This window comes from Geotrypetes seraphini, chromosome 1, assembly GCF_902459505.1.
Source record: "Geotrypetes seraphini chromosome 1, aGeoSer1.1, whole genome shotgun sequence".
NCBI classification, from domain to species: domain Eukaryota; kingdom Metazoa; phylum Chordata; class Amphibia; order Gymnophiona; family Dermophiidae; genus Geotrypetes; species Geotrypetes seraphini.
The window spans coordinates 303,021,199-303,041,654 of NC_047084.1; the positions used below are offsets into that span (position 1 = coordinate 303,021,199).

The 20,456-nt window shown below is 45.2% G+C and overlaps 1 protein-coding gene across 1 annotated transcript in view; it reads left to right on the plus strand.

The window, feature by feature from the left end:
* Positions 1-20,456, plus strand: part of TLX2 (T cell leukemia homeobox 2) — a 59,387-nt gene that overhangs the window by 23,445 nt on the left and 15,486 nt on the right. Inside the window, exon 2 of the mRNA XM_033959935.1 lies at positions 14,518-14,755. Coding sequence (XP_033815826.1) covers positions 14,518-14,755 — 238 coding nt within the window. The remainder of the gene's footprint in view (positions 1-14,517; positions 14,756-20,456) is intronic.

Sequence of the window (20,456 nt, forward strand, 5' to 3'; positions counted from 1 at the left end):
TAAACTAAAGGTGGACAAAGCAATGGGATCTGGTGGTGTACTGTATATTCAAAGTAATGAGCCCCAAAATGATGGAAACTGATTAAGTGGAAGGTGACAGAGAGTAATGGCCAATGGAGATCGCTCTGAGAAAAGGGATGTTACCAGTGGTGTGCCTCAAAGTTTGGTTCTTGTGCCTGTTCTTTTTAACATTTTTGTAAGTGATTTTGCTGAAGGGATCTCTGGTATGATTTGCCTCGTTTGTAGATGATACCAAAATCTGCATTAGGGTAGACACCCCTGATGATGAGGAAGTACTTAGCAAAGCTTGAAGAATGGTCCTGAATGTGGCAGTTAAGATTTAATGTTAAGAAATGCAAGGTCATGCATTTGGACTACAGAAGCCCAAGGGAACAGTACAGTTTAGGGGGGGGGGGATGAAGAACTTTTATGCACAGAAGAGGAGTGGGACTGGGGTGTGATATGTGATGATCTTAAGATAGCCAAATAGGTTGAAAAGATAGTGAAAGCTAGAAGGATTTTGGGGTACATAGGGAGAAGAATGATCATAGGAAAAAAGAGATAATGATGCCACTGTGCCTAGTGGAGAGGGTCGAGAAAATAGTGTATTTCAATTCAAGAAAGCTTGGGGCAAGAATGTTGGTTTTCTGGGGGGAGAGGAAGGGATAGTCGATGACATGATTAGGTAGACTAGCTAGGCCATATAGTCTTTATCTGGATTTATTTTTCTATGTTTCTTTGGATATCTCAATGTTCAGCCTAAAAGTTAGACATTTAAGAGGAGGAGGAGGGCCAGAAAGTATTATAGAGGTGAAGGAGTTAAAGCTATTCAGATAGTGCTGATACTCAGTGGCATGGTAAGGGGTGGGGGAGGGAGATGGACGCCCTGGGCTCCATCTTGGTGGGTGCACCAGCACCTCTCTGCCCTCCTCCCCCCCACCACCATGCTCAAGCCCGCCTTTCCCTTCCCCACTGCACCTCTTTAAATTTTTGCTAGCACAAGCAACTTCTCCAGTCTGCTGCTCACCAGCCTGGCTCACCTCTGAAATCACTTCTGGGTCATGGGGCCAGGAAGTGACATCAGAGGGAAAGCCAATGCTGGTATGAGCAGCAGGCATGTTTCCCAATGGCGGTGGCATGGGGGAGGGCAGGGAGAAAAAAAGAAAGAAAGTGGGCAGGGTGAAACAAAGAAAGAAAGAAAAAGATGGGGCACGGAGAGAGAGAAAGACAGACATAGGGAAAGAAAAGGGGCATGGAGAGAGAAAGAAAGAAGGGGGCAGGGTGAAAGAAAGAAAGAAAGAAAGAATGTGGCAAGGAGAGAGAGAAAGACAGACACAGAGAAAGAAAGGGGGCATGGAGAGAGAAAGAAAGAAGGGGGTAGGGTGAAAGAAATGGGGCACAGAGAGAGAGAGAGAAAGAGACATATAGAAAGAAAGGGGGCATAGAGAGAGAAAGAAAGAAGGGGGCAGGATGAAACAAAGAAAACGTTGGGGGAGGGAATGAGGTCTGGAGGAGAGGAAACATACAGGAGGCTGAAAGAAGGGAAGAAATATTGGATGCACAGTCAGAAGAATAAAGTGCAACCAGAGACTGATGAAATTACCAAACAAAGGTAGGAAAAATGATTTTATTTTCAATTTAGTGATCAAAATGTGTTCGTTTTGAGAATTTATATATGCTGTCTATATTTTGCACTATGGCCCCCTTTTACTAAACCGCAATAACGGTTTTTAGCGCAGGGAGCCTATGAGCATCGAGAGCAGCATGGGGCATTCAGCACAGCCCCCTGCGCTAAAAACCACTATCGCGGTTTAGTAAAAAGGGAGGTGGTATATTTGTCTATTTTTGTATAGTTGTTACTGAGGTGACATTGCATAAAGTCATCTGCCTTGACCTCTTTGAAAACCCGCGGAATATAAATGATAATTAACATTTTCTCTGCTTGCAATGTGCTTTGTGTTTTTAAATTTTTATTGTTGGTAGATCATTTTGACTTGGCCACAAAGGTAAGGGGAAGGAGGAAGGGGAGCTGCTGAAAGACATCTAGTAATCCTTGCAGGCTTGACTGTACAGGAAATTATTTTTGTAAAATCATGTTTTGTTATGTGACTGGCATTATTTAGACTTTAATTTCTATGAATGAATAGAATGAAAATGATATAAAATTACTTGCGTGTGCTGAAGGAAAGCGGAGAGAGAGTGGGCTGAGGACGCTGAAGGGAAATGGGGAAGAGAGAGTCAGGAGAAGACGCTGATTTATAAATTGATAATTGTACAGATTATTGTTTCTTTTTATACTTTAATATAAGTTCAATATAAAACAATTCAAGGTTTTACTTGCGTGTGCTGAAGGAAAGCGGAGAGAGAGTGGGCTGAGGACGCTGAAGGGAAATGGGGAAGAGAGAGTGGGGAGAAGACGCTGATTTATAAATTGATAATTGTACAGATTACTGTTTCTTTTTATACTTTAATATAAGTTCAATATAAAACAATTCAAGGTTTGTCTGGATGGAATCATGTGGTTTGCGGGGATGGGGACCGAGCTTATGGGGATTAGTCCAATAAAATGGTATTTTCTTATTTCTCATTATTTGTTTTATTTTTATTTGTTAATTTGTAAAGTGGTGATAGTTATGTATCAGTTTTTTCAAATTTACATCTACTCTCTTTATATTTTGTACAGTATTAGAAGACATGTTTTACTATTTTTGTGGTGTTGTGGTGTTGCATTGTATGCAGAGTCTGGTTTCTTGGCGGTTCAGTTTAACTTTTGTCTACATATTTCTATTTTTAGTTTGTGATTATTCCATATTGGGCGAGGGTGTATCTCTGTTCTGTGTGTATGAAAAGAACATAGTTTTCAGTTGGCATTGACTGCAGGATCAATTGACTGTGCGGGATCTGGCTTGTTTAGTTTTACAATGTATGTGTTGGTGTTCACTGCAGTGTTTAAGATGCTGTCTTTTCCTAGGTACACTCTTGTTGTGCGATATGTTGATTGTTACTAAAAAATCATATTTTTCATATAGATTGCGGGGGTGTCAAAAAATGATGGGCCCGGGTGTCATATTTGCTAGGTACGCCACTGCGTGCTGGTGAAGATTTTAAGAGGTGCAGGGACCATTTTTTTGGTGGAACATCTTTTGTCCGTCGCAGGGGAACTGCGCTCTTTAGCGGATCTTCGGGATCGGTTGGGGCGGTGCTGGGGGGACACTTTCGCTTATTGTCAAGTCAAACACTATATTCTCACGCTTCCCTGGCTGGCCCTTCAGCACCCGTTGGGTGCTCGTATTCGTGACTTTTATGCCCAGGTTGAGCCCTTTCAGACTTCGGTGTCCGCCTTATACAAGGCCCTGCTTCCCTTTGAGGCCCCTAGAGACTGTCTGAGGGTTCGGGACGGCTGGGCCTCGGAACTCCAACTGGATCTGGCTTCTTGGAATGTCTCCCGGAATCTGGTGGGCTTGCTGCATTTAATCCGGGGAGCAGTGTTGCGGGAATGTTATGCTCGTATATTGTATAGAGGGTATATTACCCAAGCTCAGTTATTCAAATTTGATGGAGTTGCCTCGCCTTTGTGTCTCAAATGTGGTCGAGACCCGAACACGTTTTCGCATGCCTTGTGGGATTGTTGGTGTATTCGGGCTTTTTGGGCTGAGTTGGTCAAATTTTTGAGCTCCCTGTTGGGGACGTCTGTGATGGGCACTGTTGCTCGGGTGGTACTGGATTTACCGGGAGCTTTTGGATCTTTGCCTCAGGATGCTCGTTGGCTGTGTCGTAAGGTGTGTCTCCTGGCTCGACGATGTATTATGCAGCATTGGACCTCAGCAACTCCTCCGTCTTTTTGGCATTGGAGAGCTCAGCTTCATGCGTTAGTTCTCTGGGAGGCGCGTGAGGTGGAGAGCTCCTTTAAACATTGTAGGAGCTTTTTGCTGATTTGGGACCCATATTTGCGTTCTTTGTCTCCTAGGGGGCGTAGCCTTCTTCTTAATACCCTGGCTTGATGGTGCTCTCTCCTGGAGTTCTGGATCTCGGCATCTCTCTGCTCTGAGGAAAAAAAGGGGGGGGGGAGGGGATTGGGGGGGTTAGGGGGGGTCTGTTTTTGGAGGGGGATGCTTTGCTTGTTTTGGTGCCCTGGGTTCATCAGAGTCCAGACCCTGGAGGGGGAGCTTGGTTTGCGACTGTCTACTTTCTGTCTTGGCATTCCTCTCCACTAGGGAAAAAGGGGGGGGGGGGGTAGGGGGGATATGGAGGGGTGGGCTTGGGGTGCAGGGAACTTGGGGTGGTTGGGGTTTTTTGGATGGGTATACTTGATCCATGTTTTTGTCATGTTGTACTTGCTTATGCGGATATTGCCTCTGTTCCTTATGTGCAGGCATTTGTTGTTGTTCTCACTTCTGCGGGTTTTTCATGTCAATAAAAATTGTTTACAATCTAAGAGGTACAGGGGAAGGGAGGGTATGAGTGTGGCATGGGAAGCGCAAAGGAGCAGGGGAATGCAGAAAGATCAGGGGTGGGGGGGGCGGAGAGGAGGTCATGAGAGTGCCACTGCCCAGGTGCCTTCTACCCTTACTACAGCACTGCTGATACTCAGCACTACACAAATAACTTTTTTTCCATTTAAGTAGGACTGCATAAATAGCTGTCCTACCTTAAATGGTTAATTTATTGTTTAAGTGTAGGACTGCATATTTAGAAGTCCTACTTAAATGAATAGCATCACTGAAAATTAAGTGGATAAGTCATCCATACATATCTATGTGGAAGATTCCTCACTGAATATTGACTTCTTAGTTTTTCTTGTCTTATCCTTGCTGCATGTCCTTTTAACTCCCTTCTTCATCTAGTGATCCAACTGATTCCCTCAAAGGCTTCTTACATCAAATGTACTTGGAAAAAGCTTTAAGATTGTGTTCATTTTAGCACAGTTGACACCCAGAACATAATTAGATCCTATTTCTGTCCTAATCTGATGAGAGATTACACTGTTTAATAAATAAATAAATCAGTCAAAACAATATAATTTGATTATTTATTCAACAAATTTTTCAACAATAAGTAACATTGTAGTTTTACAGTTCATCTAAATGTGTTGTGCTGTGAGTTGGTAAGAAGAGGTAACCATAGTTCAGAGCTGCACCATTTGGCAGTTGGAGTAAGAACAATTAGTGCTAATGGATAACATGTAGAGCTCTGACATCTGGGTCTCCATGGGAACCACAGTTGTACATCCAGAGAGGCATACACAGATGCCCTCCCGACGTGGCTCCTGAGCTGGAAGCTTTTCATAACCCGGACAAAGTGCCGGGCTTTGAAAAGCCGTCTGGACACCTGGACATGTCCTGTGAAAGGAGGACATGTCCGGGTGTGAGAAAAGGCACTGCCCACAAGATAAGTAAGACTCTGAGAGACTTTGAGTAAAGTAAGCAATATAATTTATTTACATTTGGGGCCTACAATGGGTGCCCTCTGCACAGAAATTGGCAAGATGGACACACCTAGCATAGTACATTAATTGATTATATAGTCTGTACAATCTTTAGTTAGCCCCTCCTGCCTGTCTACTCATTGGGTAGAACAGTACAGTTCACAAACTCTTAAATCCTTCCCACTTATTTCCTATCTCTCCACCCCTTATTCTTCAGACCCTGGCCATATTTAGAGCTGCCCATATTTGGGCACTGTTCCCTCCTTTCACATACTCACCCCTCACATGACATGCTTAGACCATCTTTTTAAACAATAGTCCTTATGGTAAAATCTGCTGATACCGCGATACAATGTTCATTTGACTGTAGGCATTGTATTCAATGTCTCAGGAATGCCACCCTCCCATCCTTTGAGTCAGCAGTACTTGCTACTTGTATGTGCACACAGTGTTTGATAAACTCCTTCTGGAATTTTACCAGTATTTCATTTAGTTTTCCATTACCATCTAATATAATAAAATGATAGGCCGCGCATGCACACTAAAAAAACGTGTTCCCTGATCCGTCGCGAAAACACGAGTGCGCATGCGCGGGTTTTACGTCACCACCTGCTCGCTTAATACGTCACAGCCTCCCTGCTCTACACAAGCCCGACCGCAGCCAGACGCCGATCTCCGTTCCTCCTGCCGCCGCCGATCTCCGTTCCTCCTTTGCCACCCACCCCTTCTCTTCCCCACAGCCTCCCTGCCCTCTACAAGCCGGACCGCAGCCAAACGCCGATCTCCGTTCCTCCTGCCGCCGCCGATTTCCGTTCCTCCTTTGACACCCACCCCCTTCTCTTCCCGCGGGCCCGAATGGCGATTCCAGCAGCGTGTGCATCAGTCATCACACACTGCTTCGGGCCCTTCTACTGTCCTGATTTGCTCTGCCGCATCTCTGATGATGTCATCAGTGACGTGCCAGAGTAAATCAGGGCAGTAGAAGGACCCGAAGCAGCGTGTGGAGATTGATGCAAGCGCTGCTGTAATCACCACGTTTGTAGTCTGGACCGCAGGAAGGGAAAGGGGGGGGGGAGTAGAGGAAACGCTAATGCTGCTGCACAGGGAACTGGTGGGGGGGAGGGAAATGGAGGGGGAGGGAATGCTGCTTTGGACAGACAGACAGAGAGAGGAAGGGAAACACAAAGAAAATAAGAAAGACACAGGGGCAGGTGCACAGGGAACTGGTGTGGGGGGAGGGAAATGGAGGGGGATGGAATGCTGCTTTGGACAGACAGACAGAGGGAGAAAGAAGAAAGACACAGGGGCAGGGAGATACACAGAAAGACAGACAGGCAAAGGGGGCCAGGGACACAGACAGACAGAAAGGACAGCGGGAGCCGCGTCAGGAGGGGTGCGGGATGCGGCAGTGGGAACTTTTCCAATGGGTGCAACTGGGCGGCTGTCGGGAACCTCTGATCAGGGACAGAGCAAGATAAGAGTATCATAGGGATAAGAAGGAGGAGGGGGGGATAATAAAGGAAGGGATGCCTACTGTTGGACAGGGGGAGAAGGAAAGAGATGCTGATGGACAGGGGGGGGTGAAGAAAAAGGAACAGAGGACAGCCAAGGAAAAATAAAGGCAGAAAGAAAGAAAGCAGCTAAGGAGAGAGAGAGAAAGAAATAAAGACAGACACACACATATGTTCTAGCACCCGTTAATGTAACGGGCTTAAAGACTAGTTTTATTAATATACTATTTATAATATTACCTCTTTAGTGACCCCCTGCCTTATTAGAATTATATGTATAAGTAATATCTTTATAGTTTCTCTGTAGTTATTTGACTATACCTGATTATATGCAAGTGATATACAATTTAAGTGTTCACCCTCTCTGTGTTATTCTGCAATAATTAACACCATTAGAAAATATTGGTACTGTATTTGCATTTCTCACATGGGTAATAATAATAAATAATAATAATAACTTTATTCTTGTATACCGCCCACCCATAGAAGATCCGGGCGGTTCACAAAGAAGAAGAACTGGACAATCAGTGAAATATACATATTAAACATAGTAAAATTGAACTTAAGAACAATTATGTAATAAAATTTATCAAACAAATATGTTTTTAAAATCCTTCTAAAAGCAGTATATGAAGACATTTGAAAGATCAAAGGACTCAGCCAAGAATTCAGTTTTCCTAATTGAAACGCAAATGTCATTTAAAAATCTCTTGAATCAACAGGCCTTAATAGAGGGATACATGAACATAAAATATAACAATCTCTTATCTCTTTAATAGATCCTCAACTGGCTCTTCAAGGCTTGTTCATATGTTCACCATATGAGCCGCTATCGTCATTGGATCAGTCTCACCATTATTCCTACTTAATTATTTATATATTATTTCACTTTATATTTTAATATTTTTTATGTCCTAATATTTTTTTTAGGGCCATTTATCTGTTCTGGGCTATTGCAAGGAGTGCCATTCCTGCCACGATCATGTTTCAATTGTACTTCCTCAGGGTCGAGGCTCCTCCAGCGCTCTATACTTAAAAAAGAAGTTCATATTAAAACCACGCCGTTCACTAAGGATACTTAATCAAGTTTATACAGTACTTTATCACTAACTCAAGAGAACATTCTCTCAGATATCTTCTTTGATGACTATTTCAGCATCTGTTTTTCTTTTATTTATTTAAGCATTTATATATCACTTATAGTCTACTGTCTAAGTGGTTTACATTCAGGTACTCAAGCATTCCACAAGACCTGTTGGTAACTACTTCAAGTTTGGAAGTGTCTGACTTCAGTTCCCCTTCATTATAAAGGCCTCTAGTTTGGCATGCTCATCATTGATTGGATTGCCTTCTTCTAGCCTGAGTTTACTCCGTCATAGTCAGCATTCTCATATAATAGACATTCAATCTATTCCTCATTCAAGCCTTCAGGAGCCATTGCATTCAAACGAAATATCCACTGTTCTTTTAAATTCAATAATTATTTTATAATTTCCACCCATCGTCCCTATTGTACTGTGTCAATAATACGTCATTTGATGTCTTGCAATGCATGACTCATTTTCTTCCAATGATTGACAATAGGAGCTGTGTTGTTCTCTGTATTAACCCTGAATTTATGTTAATATTAAGACATAAAATAAAATAGATAATTAATTAATTTAATAAGAATAATGGTGAGATTGATCCAATGACAGTAACGGTTCATACTGTGAACATATGAACAAGCGTTGAAGAGCAAGTTGAGTGTTTTTTGGAGAATGACTTGCTTTTTTAAAATTGCCTTATTGCCAAGGTATGGCTCCCTGCAGAGAATGTTCTGTAATTTTATACCGTAAGGGGTAGATTTAAGAAAGCACACCAAAAATTAGGCACAAAAAGTATGGACACTAAGCACCAAGGGCCACATTCTATAAATGGTGCCCAAGTGCGCCTACATCATAGATGCAGCTCAGCGTGGTTGTCAATCATCTGCTAGGCATCCTTTATAGAATCCCACCTAACAGCGGCTAGGCATGCTTAGGCATTGCTAGGCATCCTAAAACTGGACACCAGTACATTAGGCCAGGTTTTACCTGGCCTAATGGACTAGTACCTAACTCATATGCCTAGTGATGCCTAAGTCAACTATGTCTATTCTCCGCCCCTAACCACACCTACTTTTCAGGTTGGCATCATTAGGGATTGGAGGGTGACTCCACTTAGGTTTCACTAGGTGCATCTCCGAGTTCTGCATGGAACTCTTTATTAGTAATTTTTTTTAAATAAATTATCAATTAATTTCAATGGCGTGGATTGCACGTGGATCTTACTTAGTCATCATTAGGCATCCAGAATTAGGGTGCCTAGCAGCGTCTAATGTAGGCATCCTTTCTAGAATCTGGCCCCAACTGCATACAAAATTGCCACTATACAATAGAGCCTTATAGAAACATAGAAACATAGAAAAAGACGGCAGATAAGGGCCGCGGCCCATCAAGTCTGCCCACCATAATAACCCTCCCCTATTTAACTCTGTGCAGAGATCCCACGTAATGATCCCATTTCTTCTTAAAATCAGGCACGCTGCTTGCCTCGATCACCTGAAGTGGAAGTCTATTCCAGCGATCAACCACTCTTTCGGTGAAAAAGTATTTCCTGGTGTCGCCATGCAATTTCCCCCCCCTGATTTTCCATGGATGTCCTCTTGTTGCCGTCGGACCCCTGAAGAAGAAGATATCTTCTTCTACCTCGATACGGCCCGTGAGGTATTTGAATGTCTCGATCATGTCTCCCCTCTCTCTGCGTTCCTCGAGTGAGTATAGCCGTAATTTGTCCAGCCGTTCCTCGTACGGGAGATCCTTGAGTCCTGAGACCATCCGGGTGGCCATTTGCTGGACCGACTCAAGCCTCAGTACATCCTTGCGATAATGAGGCCTCCAGAATTGCACGCAATATTCCAGATGGGGCCTCACCATAAATCTATACAACGGCATAATGACTTCAGGCTTACGGCTGACGAAACTCCTACGTATGCATCCTATGATCTGCCTAGCCTTAGATGAAGCCCGCTCCACTTGATTGGCAGTCTTCATGTCTTCACTGATGATCACCCCTAGGTCCCATTCTGCAACCGTCCTTGCTAGGATCTCGCCATTTAGGGTGTAAGTCTCGCATGGATTTTGACTGCCAAGGTGCATGACTTTGCATTTCTTGGCATTAAAACTCAGTTGCCAGGTCTTTGACCATTGCTCCAATAGGAGTAGGTCGTGTTTCATATTGTCCGTTGTGCTCTTGCTTGTTATATTACACAGTTTGGCATCATCGGCGAATAACGTTATTTTACCACGAAGCCCCTCAGCCAGGTCCCTTATAAAGATATTGAAAAGGATCGGGCCTAAGACCGAGCCCTGTGGCACCCCGCTGATCACTGCCGTCATTACGGAGGGGGTGCCGTTCACCACCACTCTCTGAAGCCTACCACCAAGCCAGTCCCCAACCCATTTTGTCAAAGTGTCACCTAATCCCATAGAACTCATTTTGCACAACAACCTGTGGTGTGGGACACTATCAAATGCTTTGCTGAAATCCAAGTATACAATGTCCAAGGACTCTCCAATATCAAGCTTCCCCGTCACCCAGTTAAAGAAGCTGATCAAGTTGGATTGGCAGGATTTTCCCCTTGGTAAATCCATGTTGACGGGGATCCCGTAGATTCTCCTCATCCAGGATATTATCTAATTGGTGTTTGATTATGGTTTCCATTAGTTTGCTCACTATAGATGTGAGACTCACTGGTCTGTAGTTCTCAGCCTCTGTTCTGCAACCTTTTTTGTGGAGTGGAATGACATTAGCCGTTTTCCAGTCCAACGGGACTCTACCTGTACTAAGGGAGAGATTGAAGAGAGCGGATAGTGGTTCCGCCAGGACGTCCCCTAACTCCCTGAGCACCCTGGGGTGTAGGTTGTCTGGCCCCATTGCTTTGTTAACCTTGAGTTTAGTCAGTTCACAGTAGACACTGCTTGTTGTAAACTTGAAATTACTAAACGGGTCCACTGAGCCATCCTTTTTCTGTAGCTGAGGGCCGGAACCCGGCCCTCATATGTGTGGCTAACTTCAGGTGGGAGCACTTATGCCATGCCAAAGGCTGGTATAAATATTAGTGCCTACAATTTGCAGTCACACGTGTAAGTGATAGCATTCTATAACTTAATGTGAACAGCTGCAAGACATACTCTAATGTGCCCATGAGCATGCCCCCTTTGTAGCTGCACACTATAGCATACAGGCACTAAGAAAGCAATCCGATCGTGTACCGATCGGTTTGCGACCCCTTTTTGACCTGCTTTCCTTCCATCCCGATTCATTTACCTCTCTGCCAACCATCCTCCGATCCGCACATACAAATGAGGGAAACAGCATGCAAAGTAGGCAGGGATGCGATTCACTAACCAAAACTCTGCAACACCGACTGGGCTGGCCGATCACAAACAAGCAACTGCTGAAGACCAGTCGTTCAAGCCCTTTCCGACTGCCCTGCTTTTTGCCACCCTGTAATCTGCCATGTCAGCCCCGATCTCCTGCAGCCCCGAATGCCTCCTTAAGCCCCAAGTCTCCAGCTGCCCTGATCTGCCTGACCCGAACACCTCCTGCAGCCCCGACTCTCCCGCTGCCCTGATCTGCTTGACCCAAAGGCCTCCTGCAGCCCCAACTCTCCCGCTGCCCTGATCTGCCTGACCCGAACACCTCCTGCAGCCCCGACTCTCCCGCTGCCCTGATCTGCCTGATCCGAAGGCCTCCTGCAGCCCCAACTCTCCCACTGCCCTGATCTGCCTGACTCGAATGCCTCCTGCAGCCCTAACTCTCCCACTGCCCTGATCTGCCTGATCCGAAGGCCTCCTGCAGCCCCAACTCTCCCGCTGCCCTGATCTGCCTGACTCGAACGCCTCCTGCAGCCCCGACTCTCCCGCTGCCCTGATCTGCCATCCCCAAATGCCTCCTGCAGCCCCGACTCTCCCGCTGCCCTGATCTGCCTGATCCGAACGCCTTCTTCAGACCCAACTCTTCCGCAGCTCTGATCTGCCTACCCCGAATGCCTCCTGCAGCCCCGACTCTCCCGCTGCCCTGATCTGCCTACCCCGAATGCCTCCTGCAGCCCCGACTCTCCCGCTGCCCTGATTTGCCTGACCCAAACGCCTGCCTGCCCCGACTCTTCCACTGTTCCCTGCAGTGCAAGCCCGTGGTTTTAACCCATGGGCTTAAGCGAGTTAAAACCATGGGCTTCAAAAGAAGTAAAAAAAAAAATCTCTGCCGGGCCCGGAGGTCCAGCGGATGCGCAGAACATCTACAGATGGTCTGAGCATGCGTTGGGATCGCCATAGAGCGATCGATCTGGGCAGGCAGTTTGGGGCGTGATTCCGATCGCCCTCATTTGCATGAGGGCGATTCTTGAATCAGCCCCCCGGGCATGGATCAGATCAGATCCATGTCCTTAGTGAATCTAGCCCTTAATTTATTGCCTGTGTGCAGTCATGCATGTAACTATTAATTAGTGCCAATTAGCACTAATTAATGGCTATTATTGGTACTTAAGGCCATATAACACCTAATTTAACAACCCCCTATTTACAAAGCCAAGGTAGCGGCTTGCGCACAGCAAATGCTCTGATGCCCATTAAATCCCTATGGGCGTCGGAGCAATTACTACAACAGCAACCACTACCACTGCTTTGTAAAAGGAGGGAGAGGGGTCAGTGTAAGCGGGGTGTACCACTGGCTCTATTCCATAATTTTGCGTGCAAATTTACACACTAGTTGGAAATATGGGTGCACAGCTTTATAGAATGAGGGGGTAAGTGGTTATGATTTACTCTGTTTTCCCCGAAGGAAGAAAGGCCGCAGGTCCATGTGGGTGGCAAGGTAAGGCTGACTGCCTATCTTGCTCTGGGTGACTTGGAACTGTCTGGTATCTCTGCTGTAGCAATGACGTACTAAAACTCCCAGGAGCCCAAGTGAAATTACTGTGAAAACAGAACTGGTAAAAGCTCCTTACCAAGAAACCACTAATCGTTGCGTGGTAGTTACGTAATTCTATATAAGAAACCAAGGGGGGAATTATTTCAGTGATATATAACTATAGTTGTATGACCTAGATCTGACTGGCTTGTTCCAAAATGGCATGCTGTCTGCTTGTTCTAATTATGCATAATATTGTTTGAGAAAAAAGGGCACAAGACAAAATCTAATCTAACAAAAATCCAGCATTGCTTAAACTTTATTAGCAAATCAGTGTTTACCATCCGTGCTGATAGAGCCTTTGTGTTATGTGGAACTCAGCCCTGGAGGAAGCAGGCATTCAGATCTAGCCCTTAAGAACCTGGAATCACATTCCATCAGCAAGAGACACCGAAAACAATTGATTCTAATCTTTCAGGATAAAGCCCAAACATTCAAAGCAAGAGTCCATTACTTAAGAAATAGTCCAGAGGCTACCAGACATCTATTTTAAAAGATTATACATATTAATCTTCTTCCACAATCCTAGCAGAGTTTATTACACTAGAGGGCTGCTGCAGATTCTCAAACAGGAAACATTTCATCATCAGGCATACTGGGAATAAATAAGGACTAGATTTACTAAGCTGCTTTAATATACTGTAGTAAGGTGCATAATTGTACTCCCATCATTTGCTGGTCTTCCTATAGAAGCACAAATTGCTTTTAAACTTTGCTGTTTAGTTTTAAGACATTATTTGGTGATGTTCCAGAGGATGTTCTTTTATGATTTTCTCTTTCCGGTACTTCTTTTCAGGGTCAATACATGCTCATTTTGCAGTTAATGTCTTAGAAAGGTGTAAAACAAAGATGGGTATATGGTCCATCTTATTTGTTCATGCCATTAGAATTTGGAACCTTCCTCCACAGGATATTCATTCTTCTTCGTCTTCTCTGTTGTTTCAAAGAAAAGTGAAAATGCATCTTTTTGCAAAGATAAGTTTTGTGAATTTAGGAGACTGATTTGTATAGTATACATAAAGCTAGACTATTTCTTTTAGTACCTATATGATTGTTATGGTTGAGTCTTATGGTTACCCGTCTTGCACCTTTATTAAAGAGAGTTGGCAGGAAATACAAGTCTCTAGTATAGTGTAGTTTTTGCATTTTAACATGCATTATTGCTATTTAACAGATGTTATTAGTAAATCTAGCACATTGTCAATAATGGGGCAAGTATAAGCTAATGCATGTATGAGGGGGGTGCTGAAAAGTTCTCAGCCCAACGAAGAAGAGCAATGTCAAAACATAGAATTTTATTTCTGCAAACTGGCACTTAATGAAATATGATAGCATTCTTTTCAGTCAGTTGGTTAGGCTGAGAACTTTTCAGCACCCACTCATAAGTACAATAAGCTGTATTTAAACCAGGTTAATAAACTTGGCAAAAAACAAATCAACCCTAAGGAGATGGTCTGAAATTAGTTTGAATTTACATGTTAGGCACTGAAAGCATTAACTACACTGGATCACTTCTGCCTCAGATGTCAAAAGCTATTCTTGAATAGTCATTTACTTGAAGAGTCACTTTGCTGCTCTTCTTTACAGCTGCTCTGTCTCCGTTCTCGGTGACTCGGCGTATTGGCCACCCTTACCAGAATCGGACACCTCCTAAGAGGAAAAAGCCTCGGACCTCATTCAGCCGGGTGCAGATCTGTGAGCTGGAGAAGCGCTTCCACCGACAGAAATATTTGGCCTCAGCTGAAAGGGCCACTCTGGCCAAGGCTCTTAAGATGACTGATGCCCAGGTCAAAACCTGGTTCCAGAATCGTCGAACCAAGTGGAGGTAAGACCCATACTCCAGGCTGCTCCAGCTCTGAATGAGTGCCAGGGCAGTGGTGCATGGTGAACTACTATCTCACAGATCAGACAGTTTCAAAGCACTTGGAGGGTAATTTTATAAGGGGGTATGCACTTTAAGGAGCAGCTCTGTAAAAGGTGTCAAAAGTTAGAGGCTAAGATGCCGCTCACAAAGAGCAGGATGCACAAAGTTCTGGCAACCTGGTAAAAAAAAAAAAATTACTGGGTTGGAGCGATTTTGTTTTGCCGGGCTATGCGCAGCACAAATAGCATGCAAATTAAATGCACGCGATTTGTGCTGAGTAGTCCAGTAAAAGAGGAAAGAACTGTGCCTGGCGGCTGCGCAGAAGGGTTCATAAACAAAATCGCGTGAGACAATGGCGCGCTGACAACTGAGCGCAAGGTTGACAGCGCACCGAAGAAAAGCACTATTTTAAAGGGTTCCGACGGGGGGTGTTAGTGGGGAACACCCCTATTGTACTTAACAGACATCGCGCTGGCGTTGTGGGGGGTTTGGGGGGTTGTAACCCCCCTCATTATACTTGAAACCAAACTTTTTGCCTGTTTTTTATGGAAAAAGTTCATTTTTAAGTATAATGTGGGGGGTTACAACCCCCCAAACCCCCCACAACACCAGCGCAATATCTGTTAAGTAAAGTGGGGGGTTTCCCCCCCACATCCCCCCATCAGAGCCCTTTAAAATAGTGCTTTTCTTCGGCGCGCCGTCAACCTTGCGCTCAGTTGTCTGCGCTCAGTTGTCGGCGCGCCGTTGTCTCGCGCGATTTAGTCCCGTCACTGCGCAGAAGAACCAAGCGGTAGGCACAGCTCATCCATGCGGGCCCAGTACAGCTCCCAATCACCAGAGTTCATGAGCAGTTTATTAAAATGTATTTCTGTGGTTGTTTTAACACCTGATACGGACACAGCTGTTGTGCATCTGTTAGGTGAGTGAGCGTCCCATGCCAAACTGCTGCATTCTGACCAGAGGTGCGGGACATACACTCACATAACAGACACACAAATTACCAGCAGCTCCAGACTTGCTGGAAAATTTGACCAAGTAAAAGGCGGGCGTACAAGGAATGCTCATTTCAATACTAATGAACTTCCTGTAATGCATTTCCATAGGGCTCACAGTGGCTGCTACCATGATTGGTAAAAGCCATTCCCCGCCCCCAAGAACCCTTTTGAGCATTGGAGGCTGAGTTGCCTTGCAAGTAAGACTGGGTACAACCAGTCTTATTGGCATGGCAAACTTTTGAGAATTTCCTCCTAAGTGCTAATTCTATAATGGCATCTGGGCATGCCAACATGTCTGCCTGCCCATTTGCACCATGTCTATAGAGGTGTAAATAAGCATACCTAAGAAGCAGAACTATACCCAGTAACATACAGTATTCTGTATGATACAGGTGTAAATGTGGGGCTTGCTCATATTCTGCCCAGACCCCACCCGTGCACTGCCCATGTGCACATCCCTTTGCATTTCTGCAGTAAGTGAGTTGTGTGCCATTATTCTAGAACACCGCTAAATGCATGGCCAGCACACACACACATGGTTGTTACAGTTATTATAAGTACTAATATTCTATAACTTATGCATTCAACTGACATCTAAATGTAGACACACCAACAGGCAGCAAAGGTTGTCCAAGGATGGAGGAACAGCCGTTGATACACAAATAGCTTTATTGAAAAATCCTCCTTGTATGCAGAATAATACCTCCCTGAGTACCAAAATGAAGTACAGTGGAACCTTGGTTTACGAGCATAATTCGTTCCAGAAGCATGCTCATAAACCAAATTACTCGTATATCATAGCGAGTTTCCCCATAGGAAGTAAGGGAAACTTGCTTGATTGGTTCCACTTCCATCCCACCCCACCACACCCCCACCCTCGAGGCCACTAGTGCATTTCCACATCCCCCACGCTCGCAAACGCCACCCCGCCGTAAACCAGCATCGCCCATCTTCGCAAACGCCCACCCATCCAAACTGAAGCCTTACCCCCATCTGGCACCGGCACGCAGCACCAACCCACAGGAGGTGCCGGTGCCGGTGCCCGAAGATCGTGCTGCTTGCTGGACTGGGTCTTGAGTATCTGCACATTCTCAAGGCCTTCTGGCTCCCGCCTCTCTCTGAGATTCTCAGAGAGAACGAGCATGCGCATATGCTCGAGGCCCAGTCCGGCAAGCAGCACGATCTTCGGGCACCATCACCAGCTCCAGTTTGGGCGGGCAGGCGTTCGCGAGGGGGGCGGTGCCAGTTAGTTGGGGGGGGCAGCGTCGAAGCGGGGGGGCGATGCCGGTTCGCAGGCGAGGGGACTCACAAATCAGTTTGCGAGTCACGATTTGCGAAAATGTTTTGCTCGCCTTGCAAAACACTCTCAAACCGCATTTCTCACAAACTGAGGTTTGACTGTGTACTGCATACTTCATTTTGGTACTTAGGAAGCTGTTATTCTGCATTCTCCCATTTTTTTTGCCCAAACTTGGCCAAGTTGGGTCCTTCTTCAATAAAGTTATTTTCATAACATCTAATCTATCTAAAACTTAAATTTATATACCGTATCATCGCCCAAAAAGGGAAGTTCTGCAGAGATTATACTCCTGGTTTATTTCTGTTTGGACCTAACTGTAGGTGAATGAAGGGATAAATGATAAATTAACTGCTCAATTTGGAGGTATTTTGGTTCATAGTCTTAAGTGCACGAGATAAACGCGTGCCAATAAACGAGCGCTGATAATTCAGCGCAAGACTTCAGCGCACCACAGGAAAACCTTCTTTTAAAGGGCTCCGACGGGGGGTGTTGGAGGGGAAACCCCCCACTTTATTTAATAGGGATCGCACTGGCTTTGGGGGGGGGGGAGTTGAGGGGTTGTAACCTCAAATTATACTGGAAACTTAACTTTTTCCCTATTTTTTTAGGGAAAAAGTTAAGTTTGCAGTATAATGTGGGGGTTACACCCCCAAAACATTTCACCTAGGGACCAGGGTCTGTTAAATCCAATTTCTCACTCAAATCAATACTCTATATGGAATCAGATACCTACTCTGCAACACTAAAAGGCCTTAATCATACACATCAGTCATTCACACAGCACAACATAGGAAAGCAGGAAAAAGAAAAAGAAAAAAGAAGTGGAGAAAAAGCCTCAGTTCTGCTTCATCTGGCAAAAAAATCCACTTCTTAAAAATAAACATTCCTGCATGTAAACAAAAAGTATAGAAAAAAAAGCACTGTAATAGCCTGCAGAGTGATGTCAGACAGCACGCTGGGGCACATAGCCGCAACTCATGATATTGTAGGTAAGTGAGCACTTCAGCACTACGGTCCATGATATTGCATAGGAGGCAGATAAAAAACAGAAATAACTTAGCTGCTACTGGCGTCCAGGAACTTCTCAGTCCAAACTCCACCTCCTGCGCCTTGCAGCCAATCAATCCAACAGGGAACCCTCCGTTTCGCTTCGTCTTGATGCGTCAGGGGTATCGGTTCCACTGCTTCACATGCAAGCTTTCCAGACCCACCATGCTTCTCACCATGCTATGCCAGTAGTGATTTGTGAAGTGGAATGAGAGCCTGAGTAGCAGGGAGGAATGGATATAAAACAAATTAAATAAATAGTCAGTGGCATAGCAAAGGTAGGAGACATACAGGGCAGTGGTGCCCCCCGTGCCCTCCTTTCTGCCCCCTCTCCTTCTGCAACAACCCCCTCTCCTTCCATGCCCCCCATGCCCACCCTCCCTTCCCATGCCCTATCTCTTTAAATCTTCGCTTATGTGAGCAGTTTCTCCGGCCTGCTTCTCATGCTAGTGTTGGCTTTCCCTCTGATATCACTTCCTGGCCCTGTGACCCGGAAATGATTTCAGAGGGAATCAGGCCAGCGCAAGCAGCAGGTCAGAGTAATTGCTTGTTCTGTCGAAGATTTCAAGAGGTCGGGGGGGGGGGGGGGAGGGTTAGGGAGGTCATAGCTGGGGAGGTTTGAGATGTGCCGGCACTTGGGGCAGCCTGCCCCCCTGCCCCCGTTACTACACAGCTGGATGTAGTTATCAACATGAGCTACTGCTCAGATGGATTACTTTACCATTAATAATAATAATAACTTTACTCTTTTATACCACCATAACCAAAAGTTCTAGGCGGTTTACACTAAAAAGAGCTGGACATCAGCGAAATAAAATAATGTAGTAAAAATATAGATGTTCGTAAAATACAGTTTCAATAAAAACTTTATTTAAGAAATAAAATACAGATGTCTATGAAATACAGTTCCCATAATAAAACTCTCATTAAGTAATAAACTTATCGAACAAAGTGGTCTTAATTAATTTCCGAAAAGAGCAATAAGCTGAATACATTTACTGTATATACTCGAATATAAACGGGGATTTTGGGGCCACAAAATTGGCCATAAAATGGGGGTCCTGGTTTATATTTGGGTCATCCCCCAGTGATCACCCAAAACCCTCCCGGACTTCTTGCAGGCCTGCCTTAGGCGCAGGACAGGAGGAATCCCTTCTGTCTCTTGCCCCGGATGACACTAATAATTACCACCCTCCCTCCTTCCTTCCCTCGTGTACCTAGTTCCCTGGTGGTCCAGCTTGTATGCGCTGAAATCCTCTTTTGTAAAAGTAGTAGCCTGCAGCGCACCCAGGCCGTCACTCAGGAGCAAGCTTTTCGTGCTCCCAGCCGGCCCTGCACCGCTCATTGATAGGCTACTGCGAGAACCGTGAATCTCGCAAGAACTTGCGGCAGCCTATCAGTGAGCAGTGCAGAGCCAGTCGGGAGCATGAAAAGCTCATTCCTGCATGCCAGCCAGTGTGATCTGCTGGCTACTATCTTTAAAAAGAGGATTTCAGCGCATATACGCTGGACCACCAGGGAGCTAGGTACGCGAGGGAGGGAAGGAGGGAGGGTGGTAATTATTAGTGTCAGCCGGGCAGGAGACAGGAGGGATCACTCCTGTCCTGGCCTACCACTACTAGGTGGTTTAAGTTAAGGGGCTATTGGTGGAAGGGAATTTGTTTGGATTGGGAAGTGTGGGGTAGGGATTGGGTACTGTTGGGGGTTAGCATTTGTTAATGGGGTGATTGGGGGAGGAGAATTGCCACAGCACCTATCCTGACAGTGCCTTGCACTACCAGGCTGCTGGTAGCACAGCTGCAGTTGCCTCTTTTTCAGGTGACGGTTCGTTTAAGTGCACCATCACCAATCGTGACAACTAGTGCATGGTATTGAATCATGTGCTAGCTTTCACTGCTGGCTGGGTTAGAGGGCAGAGGGCAGAGGGGAGTATGGGACAATCAAGCCATTGTGACATCACTGATGAGGTTGGCTCTTTTTAGGGGGAAGAGGGTACAGGGAAGGAAGGTGGGACAGTGTTCAGAGTCTGGCAGGGAGGGGGGCTGAGTGCAGAACCTTACAGGGGAGGACGTGACGGAGGGGACACTGGGTGCAGATCTTAGCAGGGCATGGCACTTGAATATTAAGCCCCCAATTTATATTCGAGTCAACCATTTTTCCTCCTTTTTGGGGGAAAAATGGGGGTCTCGACTTATATTCGGATCGACTTATATTCAAGTATATATGGTACCTAACCAAGATTGCTGTCTACCTGCTTGAAACGCTAGGGTCCTATCTAAGAAGGTCTTATATCTACACCCATTAATTTTTTGATAAGCAA